This window comes from Macaca nemestrina, chromosome 13, assembly GCF_043159975.1.
Source record: "Macaca nemestrina isolate mMacNem1 chromosome 13, mMacNem.hap1, whole genome shotgun sequence".
Classification (NCBI taxonomy): domain Eukaryota; kingdom Metazoa; phylum Chordata; class Mammalia; order Primates; family Cercopithecidae; genus Macaca; species Macaca nemestrina.
In genome coordinates this window covers 121,088,009-121,101,552 of record NC_092137.1, presented here as the reverse complement: position 1 = coordinate 121,101,552, position 13,544 = coordinate 121,088,009, and the positions used below count along the sequence as shown (strand labels likewise).

The following is a 13,544-nucleotide window of genomic DNA, read 5'->3' as shown; positions in this document are numbered from 1 at the left end:
GCCCGTACCTCCTTGAGGAGCGGCTCTGTGTCGGGGTTGGAGGTCTCTGTGGTGGTGGAGGAGCTGTCATCATCAGCCAAAGAGTCCTTCAGCTCGTCTTCCTGCGGCTTTCCCTTTCCCTTCTTCTCCTTCTCCTCTTGCTTCTTCGGTGGTTTCACCTTGCGCTGAAGAGGTTTTCCTTTCCCTGAGGATAAAAATTAAGGTAAAAGAACTCTTCATTTTTTTTTTTTTGAGACGGAGTCTCGCTCTGTCGCCCAGGCTGGAGTGCAGTGGTGCGCTCTCGGCTCACTGCAAGCTCCGCCTCCCGGGTTCACGCCATTCTCCTGCCTCAGCCTCCCGAGTAGCTGGGACTACAGGCGCCCGTCACCACGTCAGGCTAATTTTTTGTATTTTTAGTAGAGACGGGGTTTCACCGTGTTAGCCAGGATGGTCTCAATCTCCTGACCTCGTGATCCGCCCGTCTCGGCCTCCCAAAGTGCTGGGATTACAGGCGTGAGCCACCGCGCCCGGCCAGAACTCCTGATTTTTAAATAGCTAGCTTGGAAAACAAAACAATTACAACTTTTTTTTGAAGAGGCTGAACTCTTTTCTGATTAAAAAAGGTTTCTTTTTTTCTTCTCTAATTAAAGCTTCCCAAATCCATTTGACTTTGTGATGAGAACAATTTAAAAAATCAACTTTACTGAGATACAACTTACATACGATAGAACACACCCATTTTAAGGGTACAGGTCAGTGAGTTTGGACAAACCTGACAGTTTTGACAAATCTGTATGTCTGTCTCAGAATGTTCGTAATATTCTCCAGAGGGTGATGGAGCTTAGAAAAGTTACAGAAGTGGAAACCAGAGATCCTCTGACATCTGCTGGGAGATGGAAGCCTGACGGTGACATGAACAATGAGGCACCCAAGTCCTGCCCTTTAGGTGTGCTGAGTCCCCGCAGTGTAGCCACAATGGCTGGGTTCAAACCCCGGCAGCTTTCTACAAACCAGCTGCCTGATCATGGCCTCTCATCTGGAAGATGGAGAGACAAGACCATCCAGGGCTGTACTGAGGAATTATACAATCCCTGGGAACGGTGACTGGCGCGTGGGTGCTATGTAATGCTGTATATATATGGACAGAGAGTAAAATGGATGTACAGAACGCCAATTACTTTTAAAAATCTGGATGCTATCAAGACAAACGAGAACCAACCCCGAACGTATTTCCCAGCGGTGTTGTGTGTGCTGGGAACACAGCAGTGAACAACATAACCCCTGCCCTCATGGAGCTTACAATCCAGCAGGACTAGACAGAGGCAGAGAAAGCCCCGGGTTCTAGCACCTCAGATTGTGCCTGCAAAATCACCTGGGCAGGCAGGCAGGTGCAAGCTGCAGAAGCCACACAAGCCACATTTTAACCCAGTCTGTATGGGTCATAATTTCTAATACATCCCTTCAGTAATGGTGACTTAATACAAATTAATTAAAACTCCAGTGTTTTATGCGTTATCCCAAAGAATATCACCATTAATGGGTGCCTGCCAGAGACTCAAACCTCAGTGTTTAAAACGGGTTGTCAAACTGTGGCTCATGGGCCAAATCTGGCCTGCAGTCTGTTTTGTATGGCTTGTGAGCTAAGAATGATTTCTACATTTTTGAAGTGGTCGAAAAAAAGACACACATGAGAAGAGGCAACAGAGATAGTTTGTGGCCCACAAAGCCTCAAACATTTACTACCTGGCCCTTTATAGAAGAAGTTTGCTGAGCCTGAGCTAGAAAAAGAGTAAGTAAATCTCTTAGTGATTTCCAGGAATTGTCATTTCATCATTTATTGCACACTGATTCCAAGAAGTGTTAGATTTGAAACCAAACTGGGATAGTAAGTCTCAAAAATGGAAGGGGCATGGACTAACTAGTTTGTTTAATTATAATCGTGCCACTGTGCCCCAGCCTGGACAACACAGCAAGACCCTGCCTCAACAAACCAAACCAAATCAAACCAAATCAAACCACACCAACAAAAATCTGGCCCCTGACCTACATCGAAGAGCCAGAGCTTCTCCCCACCACGGCAGACAGGAAGGGCAATGTCCTGCTTTGCTCCACGAGCTCTGGGATTTCTTACATGCTGAGAGTTCAACAACAGCACAGGCTGAGAAGACCTCAAAATTTCCCATACAATCAAGATCAGTTCCCCATATAATAAACTTCTCATCCGCAATTATATAATTTTATCATGCTTAGGTTTACTGCGTGAGGGGTAGTAAATCTGTATAAATAATCCATATTTATAATAACCTGAAACTTCCATAATAAATACAAAATGGCTGGAAATGAGTTTTCAAAAACTAAACTCAAAAAGTGAAGCAATGAATAGACAGATCAACAGTTTTTGATTTGTTAGATCAAAAAATACCTAATAGATCAACAGTTAAGCTGAAAACTTCAATAACAAAAGGTTAATTCAGCTCACGCCTGTAATCACAGCACTTTGGGAGGCCCAGGAGGGCAGATCACTTGAGGTCAGGAGTTTGAGACCAGCCTGGCTAATATGACGAAACCTCATCTCTACTAAAAATATAAAAATTAGCTGGGCATGGTGGCGAGTGCCTGTAATCCCAGTTACTCAGGAGGCTGAGGCAGGAGAATCGCTTGAACTCAGGAGGTGGAGCTTGCAGGGAGTCGAGATTGTACCACTGCACTCCAGCCTGGGTGACAGAGCGAGACTCCGTCTCAAAAAAAAAAAAAAAAAAAAAAAATTATTGCACGAGAGAGTAATTTACCCTTTTTACCTTAAAATCATCACCTTATTAACTCAATATGCAGCCCTTGGACTTCTGTCCCTAGCACCTTAACAGATGTGATTTCGAAAAGGCTGACAAGAATCTCTAACCTGTTGAAGCCCATGACGCCCGTCATTCCTCATTCTACACGACCTTCCCGTTCCACTGCACACCGCAGAGTGTACCCCCCGAGCCCATGACGCCCATCATTCCTCATTCCACACCACCTTCCCGTTCCACTGTACACCGCAGAGTGTACCCCCCGAGCCCATGACGCCCGTCATTCCTCATTCCACACCACCTTCCCGTTCCACTGCACACCGCAGAATGTACCCCCTGCCCCTGCCGGGCCCCACCACGAACCCCTTCTTCTGACAACTTCACAACTGGCTCTGTCTTTGCTGGTATTCCCTAGAGATCTGCCCTTGGAGCTTTTTCCTTTACATTCTCCCTAGGGCTCAATTTCACTAACATCAACAATCCGAACCCCAAATGTCTGAAACCGAGTTAACGATCCTAAAAACATCGCATGGGTTCTCAAGTTTGTAATTATTGTTCTTAACCAGAAACACTTCAGAATAACCCATGGAATGCTAAAAAGAAAATACTGCAGTCTGGGCCCGACCCCTCAGGGTCTAGGCGCCACCCCTCAGAGAGGTTCTGACTCAATAGTTCTGGATGGAACCTAGAGATTCTCCTGGGCACCAGGCTGAGAGCCCCCGGTCCACGGCATCAACATCAACCACCCAGAACCTAGAGATTCTCCTGGGCACCAGGCTGAGAGCCCCCGGTCCACGGCATCAACATCAACCACCCAGAACCTAGAGATTCTCCTGGGCACCAGGCTGAGAGCCACTGGTCCACGGCATCAACATCAACCACCCAGAACCTAGAGATTCTCCTGGGCACCAGGCTGAGAGCCACTGGTCCACGGCATCAACATCCATCCAACCACCCAGACTAGAAGCTACCTCAGGGCCATGTATGATTTCTTCTGCTGTTTGGATTCCCAAGTTCAAATGTTAGTGGGAGGGGAGACAACGTGCCTTCCCTAACCTGATTAGACTGGATGGCCAACGTCTGGCTGCAGGCAGTCCCTGTCCCCACAGGCCGCGCAGGGAGTGGCCCGTGCCTCCCGCTTGCCCCTGGGTGGGCTGGAGCAGGAAGCTGACGCTCAGGGCAAGCGTGTTCCTAAGGGTCTCGTCTCTTCCTCAGGGCTGGGTTCCAGGAGAAAGACTGGGCTTCAGGGAAAGGAGAGACTCCTCCAAATCTTTTGTTAGGTCAGTAGTTCTCAAATTGCCCCAGAGTCCCCCATTGCCCCAGAGTCCACATCACCTGGGACCTTGTTAGAAATGCAAATTCTATGGCCATTCCAGACCTACAGAACCAGAACTCTGCGGGTAGGCACAGCAATCTGTTTAACAAGACCTCCAGGTGACAGTAATAATGCATGGTCCATTTAGGAATCCCTGGGCTGGGCGCAGCAGTGGCCTGTAATCCCCAAAGGTTTGGGAACCCAAAGCAGGAAGATCACTTGAGGTCAGGTGTTCCAGACCAGCCTGGGTAACACAGTGAGACCTCATCTCTACAAAAAATTTTAAAATCAAACTAGCCGGGTGCGGCGGCACACACCTGTAGCTCTAGCTACTCAGATGACTGAGGCAGGAGGATCTCTTGGGCCCAGGAGTTTGAGGTTACAGTGAGTCATGACTGCACCACTGCACTCCATCCTGGGTCACAGAGTGAGACCTTTTCTCCAAAAAACCAAAACCAAACCAAAACAAAACACAAAACAAACAAAAAAAAGCAAACACAAAAACAGAAGAATTCCCTGGCTTTTAGGTATAAATTTTATCTAGGTTTATCAGAGACCTGTTGGGGGAATTGCTGGTGAAAATGCAGGGCCTCATTTCCTATTTCTCTGTCCCCTGGGATTCTCTGGTGGGTAGGTGCCGTCATTCGGAGCAGAACTGGGGGAATTCTGAGTCACTTGGAAGAAATGATCTAAACGATGCAATTTTGCCATCAATCCATCAGTAGGAATGGATTCTACTTCTAAAACCTCCAACTCCGTTCTCATGCACCCCCACTGCCCTCCCTAAGCCCAGGCCTTCCTCAAGTGTTGCCTGGCCACCCACAATGGCCTTGTCTCCCTGCTGAGCGTCTCTTCCTGCCCCACTCTCCCACCCCACTCCGTTTTATACACTGTCAATAGCCTGACTTCCTTTTGAAACATTTTTAAAGCTTAGAAATGTTATCCTGTCCCTCAGTTTCTATAGGATAAAGTTCAAATTTGGATTCACCTACCTTACCAGTGTCTGCTCCAGCCTATCCCTAACTCTTCCACATGCTCCACCCTTAACCTATCAGGGCCAATTGTTGTATAACATACATAATTATTATTTACCAATTAAAAAAACAGAATTCAGAGGGAGACTGTCCTTTCAAGGAAGAATTAATGAACTCAATGAACAGTGGAGAAGACAGGATGTCTCCTGGATGAAGCGTCCCTGAGGCTGGTCACCCTGCCTGTCTGCTCCCACGATCTCCACACAGACTCCTCACCTACTGAGGTCATGTAATCATTCAGGTCTGTCTCTGGACATGAAGCTCTTCTGCAACATTCTCCCTGAGATCGATCCTTTCCAGGCTCCTGGCATGGACTCCCTTGACTCTATTTGCCATACAGCATAAGCACCTAAGGGCCGGGATAAGGCCTTACTGATCTCTCCAGCCACAGTGCCTTGCACAGCACCCAGCACGTGGCAGGTGCCCAGCAGCATCTGCCAGCCTGCACGAGTCAGTGTTTCGCCTTCTCAACAGTGAAGTGTACCAACACTGTGTGACCTGCTCTGAGACTCACTAACCCAAGTCCAAATGCTTATCCCATCTCAATCCTTTATAAGTCACTTACCCCATCAATAAGTAGACTGCAATGCTCTTCTGGGACGAGTGCTTACGACCAGTGAGTTTGGTTTTTGTGAGATCAGTACCAATCTGTGGCTTTACAGTGCGAATTTCTACAAATGACTTTCTAATCCCATTTCAGTCTCTACACTTAGTGGAGCCCAAGATTTTCCCTAATTGGGAAACATAAATCTCATTTAAACAAACACACCAACCAAACACCTGGAGATTTATACGTTTGGGAAGATGGAGCAGATCTTTTCCTTATTCTTCCTGCCAACACAACTGAAAACTCTAGGCAGTGTACAAAAAGCAAAGAAGATGACTGAAAGGCAGAGAAGGTGACAGACTGGAGGGAGACTGGGGTCTGAGGACAGGCATGATGGTAAGGTTCCCGGGTTTTCTTTCTGCCACACACATCCACTCAGAAACACCAATGTGCAGAGATAAACAAAGCCTCAACAAGTCAGCTCTCTCTTGCCAAAGGTGCAGGAAAGGGGCAGTCTAGCAAGACAAAGGCTGCAGGCCAACACCACAGTAAGAACTGGGGTGCCATCTCTACCCATGCCAACAAAGGCCAAAGTGGGAGCCAAGACTTCCACCTTTGCAAGGCTGTAACCAGACATCCCAGCATGCTGGTGGTGGTGCTGTCAGGGAGGGCTAAGCAGGGAGCTGAGCCTTTCATTCCCGACAGTCAGTAACGAACACCCCTTCCCGGCCACGCACTAAGGAGACAACTCCAGAGGAGGCCTAGTGGACAGTCAGGACTTCTACCACTGCCCAGCGGGGTCAGCAAACACAACATGGGAACCGGAACTCCCAGCCCTACCCAGCAGTAATGAGGAGCCTCCCTGCCCTTGCGTGTCAACAGAGGACAGCAGGAAACCAGGACTTCTAACTCTGCCTGGCAATAAAAAGGGGGTACAACCCCTTCCTCTTCCTCTGCCACAGCAGTCAAAGCCGGCTAAAACAGAAGGTTTAGTTAGGTAAGATCCAGTCTCAGAACATTAATACCCAAATGGTCCAGGTTTCAATCTAGAGCCACTCTTCATACCAAGAATCAGAAATTTCTCAAATCAAATGAAAACACAAACAAAATAATAAAGAGATGCTGCCAACACCAAGATGAGAGAGATGTTGAAATTAGCTGACAAAGCCATCATAAAAATGCTTGTTCAATGAGCAATTATGAACATGCTTGAAACAACTGAAAAAACAGCCTCAGCAAAGAAATAGAAGCTAAAGAAGAACAAAATGGAAATTTCAGAACTGAAAAATATAGTAACTGAAATAAAGAGCTCACTGCATGGGCTCAGAACAGATGAGACAGGAAATAATCAGTAAACAAATATAGACAATTAGAAATTATGAAAGAAAACGGACTACAAAAAAGAGCAGAGCTTCAGGGACCTGTGCAATTACAACAAAAGATCTAACATTTGTGTTATCAAAGTCTCAGAAGGAAAGGAGAAAAAGGGAGGGCTGAAGAAGTACATAAAGAAACAATGGGTAAAAACGTCCTAAATCTGGCGAGACTAAACCTATATAGATTAAAAAAAAAAAAAAGAGCAAACCTCAAAAAGGGTAAACAGAAAGGAATCCACATCAAGATGCATTGCAATCAAATCTGTGAAAACTAAAGACAAAAAAAACCTTGAAATCAGCCAGAGAAAATGACACATGACCTACAGGGAAAACACAATTAGAATGACAGAGTTCTCATGAGAAACCACGGAGGCTAAAAGGAAGCATTTTTCAAGTTCTCAAAGAAAACAAGTGTCATTCCAGAATCCTATACTCAGATGAAAATATCCTTCAGGAATATTCGGACATTCTCAGATGAAAGAAAACTCAGAGAATTCAAATCCAACAGACCTACCCTAAGAAAATGGCTGAAGAAAGGAAATGATCAAAGAAGGAACCTTGGAGGATTAGGAAAAAAATATATAAACAAAACAAGATTTCCTTCATATCTTAAGTTTTCTAAATTATGTTTGATGACTGATGTAAACATTCAAACACTATCTGCTTTGGTTCTAAATGTATGTAGAGGAAATATTTAAGACAACTAAAGCAAAGACACATAAAGGCAGATGAGGTTTCTACAGTTCACTTGTGAGGGTAAAATGATGACACCAGGACCATGAGAAGTTCGGTACATATAATGTATATCTAAAGCAACCTCTAAAAAAAAAAAAAAAAGCTATATGAAGAGATACATTAAAAAATGCTACAGATGAAACAATTCTAAAAAATATACAAGTAACTCACAAAAAGGCAGGAAAAAGAAAATAGAGGAAATGAAATAAAATGGCAGATTTAAGTCCTAACATATCAATAAGTACATTAAAAGTAGACAGTCTACTTATATAACAAATACAGAGACTGGCAGACTGGATTAAAAATCATGACCTAATTATATGCTGTCTATAAGAAATGTCCTTCAAATGTAATGATATGGGCAGGCTGAAGTAAAAGGAGGGAAAAAAAATCATGGGAACATTAATTAAAGTAAAGCAGGAATGGCTATATTAATACTAGATGAACATGAGAGGAAAGAAAATCACTAGAAACAAAGAAGGACATTATATAATGATAAAACAGTTCATCCACCAAGAAGTTACAGCAATCTTAAATGTAAACGCATCAAACAAAAACAATGCAAACTATGTAAAGCAGAAACACCTAAAAGAGAAATCCACAATTACATCTGGAAATGTCAACAACCTTCTCTCAACAGTATAACAACTAGACAGAAAAATCAGAAAGGAAAGAACTTAACACCATTATCAACCAACAGGCTCTAAAGAACATTTATAAACTAGTCCACACGAAACAGGAGAATATACATTCAAGTGCCCGTGGGTCATAAGCCAAGACAGACCATATCCTGGGCCATAAAACAAACCTCAACACATTTAAAATAAGTGAAATCATTTGTAGTGTATTCTCCAATATAGTGGGTTCAAAGTAGAAAGCAGTAACAGAAAGATAGGCCAAATCTCCAATCTTGGAAGACTGGAAACTAAGCAACACACTTCTAAATTATTCATGGGTCACAGAAAGTCTCAAAAGAAAAAAAATGGAAGGGAATAAAACTGAAAGTTCCATGTATCAAAATTTGTGGGACAGCAACAAAGCAGGGGTGAGAAGGAAATTTATAGCACTAAAAGCATACATAAAAAGGGGGGAAAGTCCTGTATTAACAATTTAAACTCCCACCTTACGTAACTAAAAAAAGAGCAGAAAAATAAACCTAAAGCAAGTAGGAGGAAGGTAATAACAGAAGGCACTGGGATGAAACAGATAAGCAATGGAGGCAAATCAATGAAACACAGAGCTGTTCTTTGATGAGATCAATAAAACTGACAAACCTAGGAAGACTGACCAAAACCCCCCCTACAAAAAAAAACAAAAAATAACTAAAAAAGAAGACACAAATTACCAATACCAGAAATGAAACAGAATATTCCTATAGACCCTAAAGACATCAACACGGTGGTAAGGGAATACTATGAACAACTCTACTCACATAACTGTGATAACTTCGATGAAATGATGGACCACCTGATTGAAAACACGACCACCACAACTCACCGAATATGAAACAGATGCTGTGACCAGCCCTGTAACTATTAGGAAAGCGAGTGAAAAATTAACATCTTCCCCCTACTTTAAGTCAAAGTGAACTCCAAACTAAGTTTCACACTTCATACAAACTGAACTCAAAATGAATCATGGACTATAAAAGGATAAAAAGACACACTACGGACAAGTGAAAAATATTTGCAAACCACATATCTGACAAAGTACTAGTATCTAGAATATGTAAACGACACTCAAAATCAATAGTAAAAAAAAAAAACCCAAACAATCCAATTAAAAAAATGGGCAAAAGACATGAAGAAGAGATTTACCAAGGAGAACAGACAGACGGCAAATAAGCACATGAAAATATGTTCAACATCATTTTCCATTAGGAAATGACTGCAAAGAAAAACCACAAAGAAGTATCACTTATCTACACACTTATCAGAATGGCTTCAACAGAAAAAACGGAGATGCTGCTGAGGACGTGGAGAACCTGGATCATGCCCACGCTGCTGGTGGGAATGGAATACAGCACGGTCATCAGAGAAAACGTTTTGGCGGTTTCTTTAAAAAAATGAAATATGCAACTATCACGAGACCCAACAAATTCACTGTTGGGCACACATCGCAGAGAAATGAAGCTCTGTGTTCGTACAAAAACTTGTACACAAATATTTACATCATCATAAGAGCCCTAAATTACACATAATCCAAACGTTCTTCAACGAGCAAATGACTGAAAAACCTGCGGTACACCCATACGATGGACTACTATTCAGCAATAAAAAGCGACAAACTGGCGAATCTCCAGAGAATTAAACTGACTCAGAAACACCAAAATGGCACATTCCTTTCGGGAAAAAGTTCTCCTTAGTCTGGCAACTATTAATCTCCTCCATGTCCACAATTCTGTCATTTCAAGAATGTTACATGAATGCAATCACAGCTGCCAGACTAAGGGGTAAGCTGAAGAAGGAGGGAAGTGAGTGTGGCTAGAAAAGGGCCTATGAGGATTCCTGTGGGCTTGCAAATGTTCTGTGTCTTGGCTGTACCAGCATCACTATCCTGGGTGCAATATTGTACAGTGGTTTTGCAATGTGTTACCATTGGGGGAAACTGGGTAAAAGGTATATGGGATCTCTGAATTTATTATTTGCATATGAATCTACAGTTATCTCAAAATAAAAAGCTAAAAAAACAAGTGGCCAGATACGAAGTGGCTCATGCTTGTAATCCTAGCACTTTGGGAGGCTGAGGTGGGGGGATTGCTTGAGCCCAGCATGGGCAACACAGGGAGACCCTGTCTCTCCAAAAAAAAAATAAATAAATAAAAAAATTAGGCATGGTGGTGCATGCCTATGGTTCCAGCTACTTGGGAGGCTGAGGTGGAAGAATCCCTTGAGTCTGGGAGGCTGCACTGGGCTGAGATCACACCACTGCGCTCCAGCCTGGGTGGCAGAGTGAGACTCTGTCTCAACCAAACTCCCCAAAACCAAAAACCAAAAGTCTTTACTGACAAAAACATTTGTCTCTGACTGCGGGGTACCTTGGGGCTAACCTCAGTGTGTGGAAGAACACTTCGGCTGCTAAACATTTAGCGTGGACCACCCACTAGCTATACTTACCCACGGTCACCGTAAATGCTGTGCGTGTGGGGGAGGGAGGCTGAGTGTGCATCTGGGAGGCACGGTGTAGGTGAGGAGCTCTCATTCAATGTGAAGATGTTGGGTTTGACAGGGGGCCAATAGAAAAGATCTATGTGAAGAACATTGCCATAGTCTCTGTAACAGAGACACGATAACTGTTCTACTATTCGATGTCCTCAGATTCAGGCAGGAATTCAATGACAGCAAACTCTGTTTTCTTTTTTCAGATGAACTCCTATGCCCCCTTTTCCTTCAGGAGAACTATATGACATTCTTCCTCAACCATAACCGCCAGAAAATCTGCAGTTCAATTTAACACTTAATGGTAACAACTAACTTTATTCTAGGTTTCTGCTGATAGTACCGTAACTAAAAAACAGATGAAACACCGAAAACCATTTCTGACTTTCATTCATTGTTTTACATGTGCTTTGATAATTTAAACTATCTCTAATCTGTTTTAAATGTAGGCAAACTATGAATTATTTATGTAAAAACCATGTCCGAGACATTTACTTCATCTTTATCGTCACTAAATGCTGTACAATGAATTTGTCTGAGCTACTTGCTCTGAATGAATCGCTAGTCTAAGCTAGTTAGTTGCCCCTCTCCCACTTTAAATCCTTTCATTTAATTGCCACCCAAAAGAATTACTTCAGGGAAGTTTCAATCACTAGCAAATGGGTTCTCTGAACGTGTGTGGTCCCACGTCAGGCCCTGTCGTATCAGTGACAGCACCTGAGAGGGACATCTCTGGAAAACCTCCAGAGAATCACCAATGGTGACCTCCAGAAAGAATCTCCTGATTGTAGGCTAGGGGTGGAGCAAGATGGCCAAATAGGAACAGCTCCAGTCTCCAGTTCCCAGAGCGAGCGACACAGAAGACAGGTGATTTCTGTATTTTCAACTGAGGTAGTGGGTTCACCTCACTAGGGAGTGCCGGACAATCGGTGCTGGTCAGCTGCTGCAGCCCGACCAGCAAGAGCTGAAGCAGGGCAAGGGATCGCCTCACCTGGGAAGCGCAAGGGGGAAGGGAATCCCTTTTCCTAGCCAGGGGAACTGAGACACACAACACCTGGAAAATCAGGTAACTCCCACCCCAATACTGCACTTTACCAAGGGCCTTAGCAAACTGGCACACCAGGAGATTATATCCCATACCTGGCTGGGAGGGTCCCACGCCCACGGAGCCTCCCACATTGCTAGCACAGCAGTCTGCGATGTAACAGCAAGGCAGCAGCCAGGCTGGGGGAGGGGTGCCCGCCATTGCTGAGGCTTAAGTACGTAAACAAAGCCCCTGGGAAGCTCGAACAGGGTGCAGCCCACAGCAGCTCAAGGAGACCTGCCTGTCTCTGTAGACTCCACCTCTGGGGACAGGGCACAGCTAAACAACAACAACAACAACAACAACAACAAGCAGCAGAAACCTCTGCAGACACAAACGACTCTGACAGCTTTGAAGAGAGCAGTGGATCTCCCAACACGGAGGTTGAGATCTGAGAACGGACAGACTGCCTGCTCAAGTGGGTCCCTGACCCCTGAGTAGCCTAACTGGGAGACATCCCCCACTAGGGGCAGACCAACACCCCACACCTCACACGGTGGAGTACACCCCTGAGAGAAAGCTTCCAAAGCAAGAATCAGACAGGTACACTCGCTGTTCAGCAGTATTCTATCTTTTGCAGCCTCTGCTGCTGATACCCAGGCAAACAGGGTCTGGAGTGGACCTCAAGCAATCTCCAACAGACCTACAGCTGAGGGTCCTGACTGTTAGAAGGAAAACTAACAAACAGGAAGTACACTCACACCAAAACCCCATCAGTATGTCACCATCATCAAAGACCAGAAGCAGATAAAACCACAAAGATGGGGAAAAAGCAGGGCAGAAAAGCTGGAAATTCAAAAAATAAGAGCGCATCTCCCCCTCCAAAGGAACGCAACTCATCGCCAGCAACGGATCAAAGCTGGACGGAGAATGACTTTGATGAGATGAGAGAAGAAGGCTTCAGTCCATCAAACTTCTCAGAGCTAAAGGAGGAATTATGTACCCAGCGCAAATAAACTAAAAATCTTGAAAAAAGAGTGGAAGAATTGACAACTAGAATAATTAATGCAGAGAAGGCCATAAACGAACTGACAGAGATGAAAACCATGACACGAGAAATACATGACAAATACACAAGCTTCAGTAACCGACTCGATCAACTGGAAGAAAGAGTATCAGCGATTGAGGATCAAATGAATGAAATGAAGCGAGAAGAGAAATCTAAAGAAAAAAGAAGAAAAAGAAATGAACAAAGCCTGCAAGAAGTTGGGATTATGTAAAAAGACCAAATCTACGTCTGATTGGGGTGCCTGAAAGTAAGGGGGAAAATGGAACCAAGTTGGAAAACACTCTTCAGGATATCATCCAGGAGAACTTACCCAACCGGTAGGGCAGGCCAACATTCAAATTCAGGAAACACAGAGAACGCCACAAAGATACTCTTCGAGAAGAGCTACTCCAAGACACATAATTGTCAGATTCTCCAAAGTTGAAATGAAGGAAAAACGGTTAAGGGCAGCCAGAGAGAAAGATCGGGTTACCCACAAAGGGAAGCCCATCAGACTAACAGCACATCTCTCGGCAGAA

General features: G+C 44.2%; 1 protein-coding gene across 3 annotated transcripts in view; it reads right to left on the bottom strand.

The window, feature by feature from the left end:
- The window catches only part of LOC105490059 (transmembrane protein 131), a 271,947-nt gene that overhangs the window by 20,100 nt on the left and 238,303 nt on the right, over positions 1-13,544 (bottom strand). For all 3 annotated transcript variants that reach the window (XM_011755316.3, XM_011755317.3, XM_071077307.1), the window contains exon 32: positions 9-184. In XM_011755316.3, the coding sequence (XP_011753618.1) occupies positions 9-184 (176 nt within the window). The remainder of the gene's footprint in view (positions 1-8; positions 185-13,544) is intronic.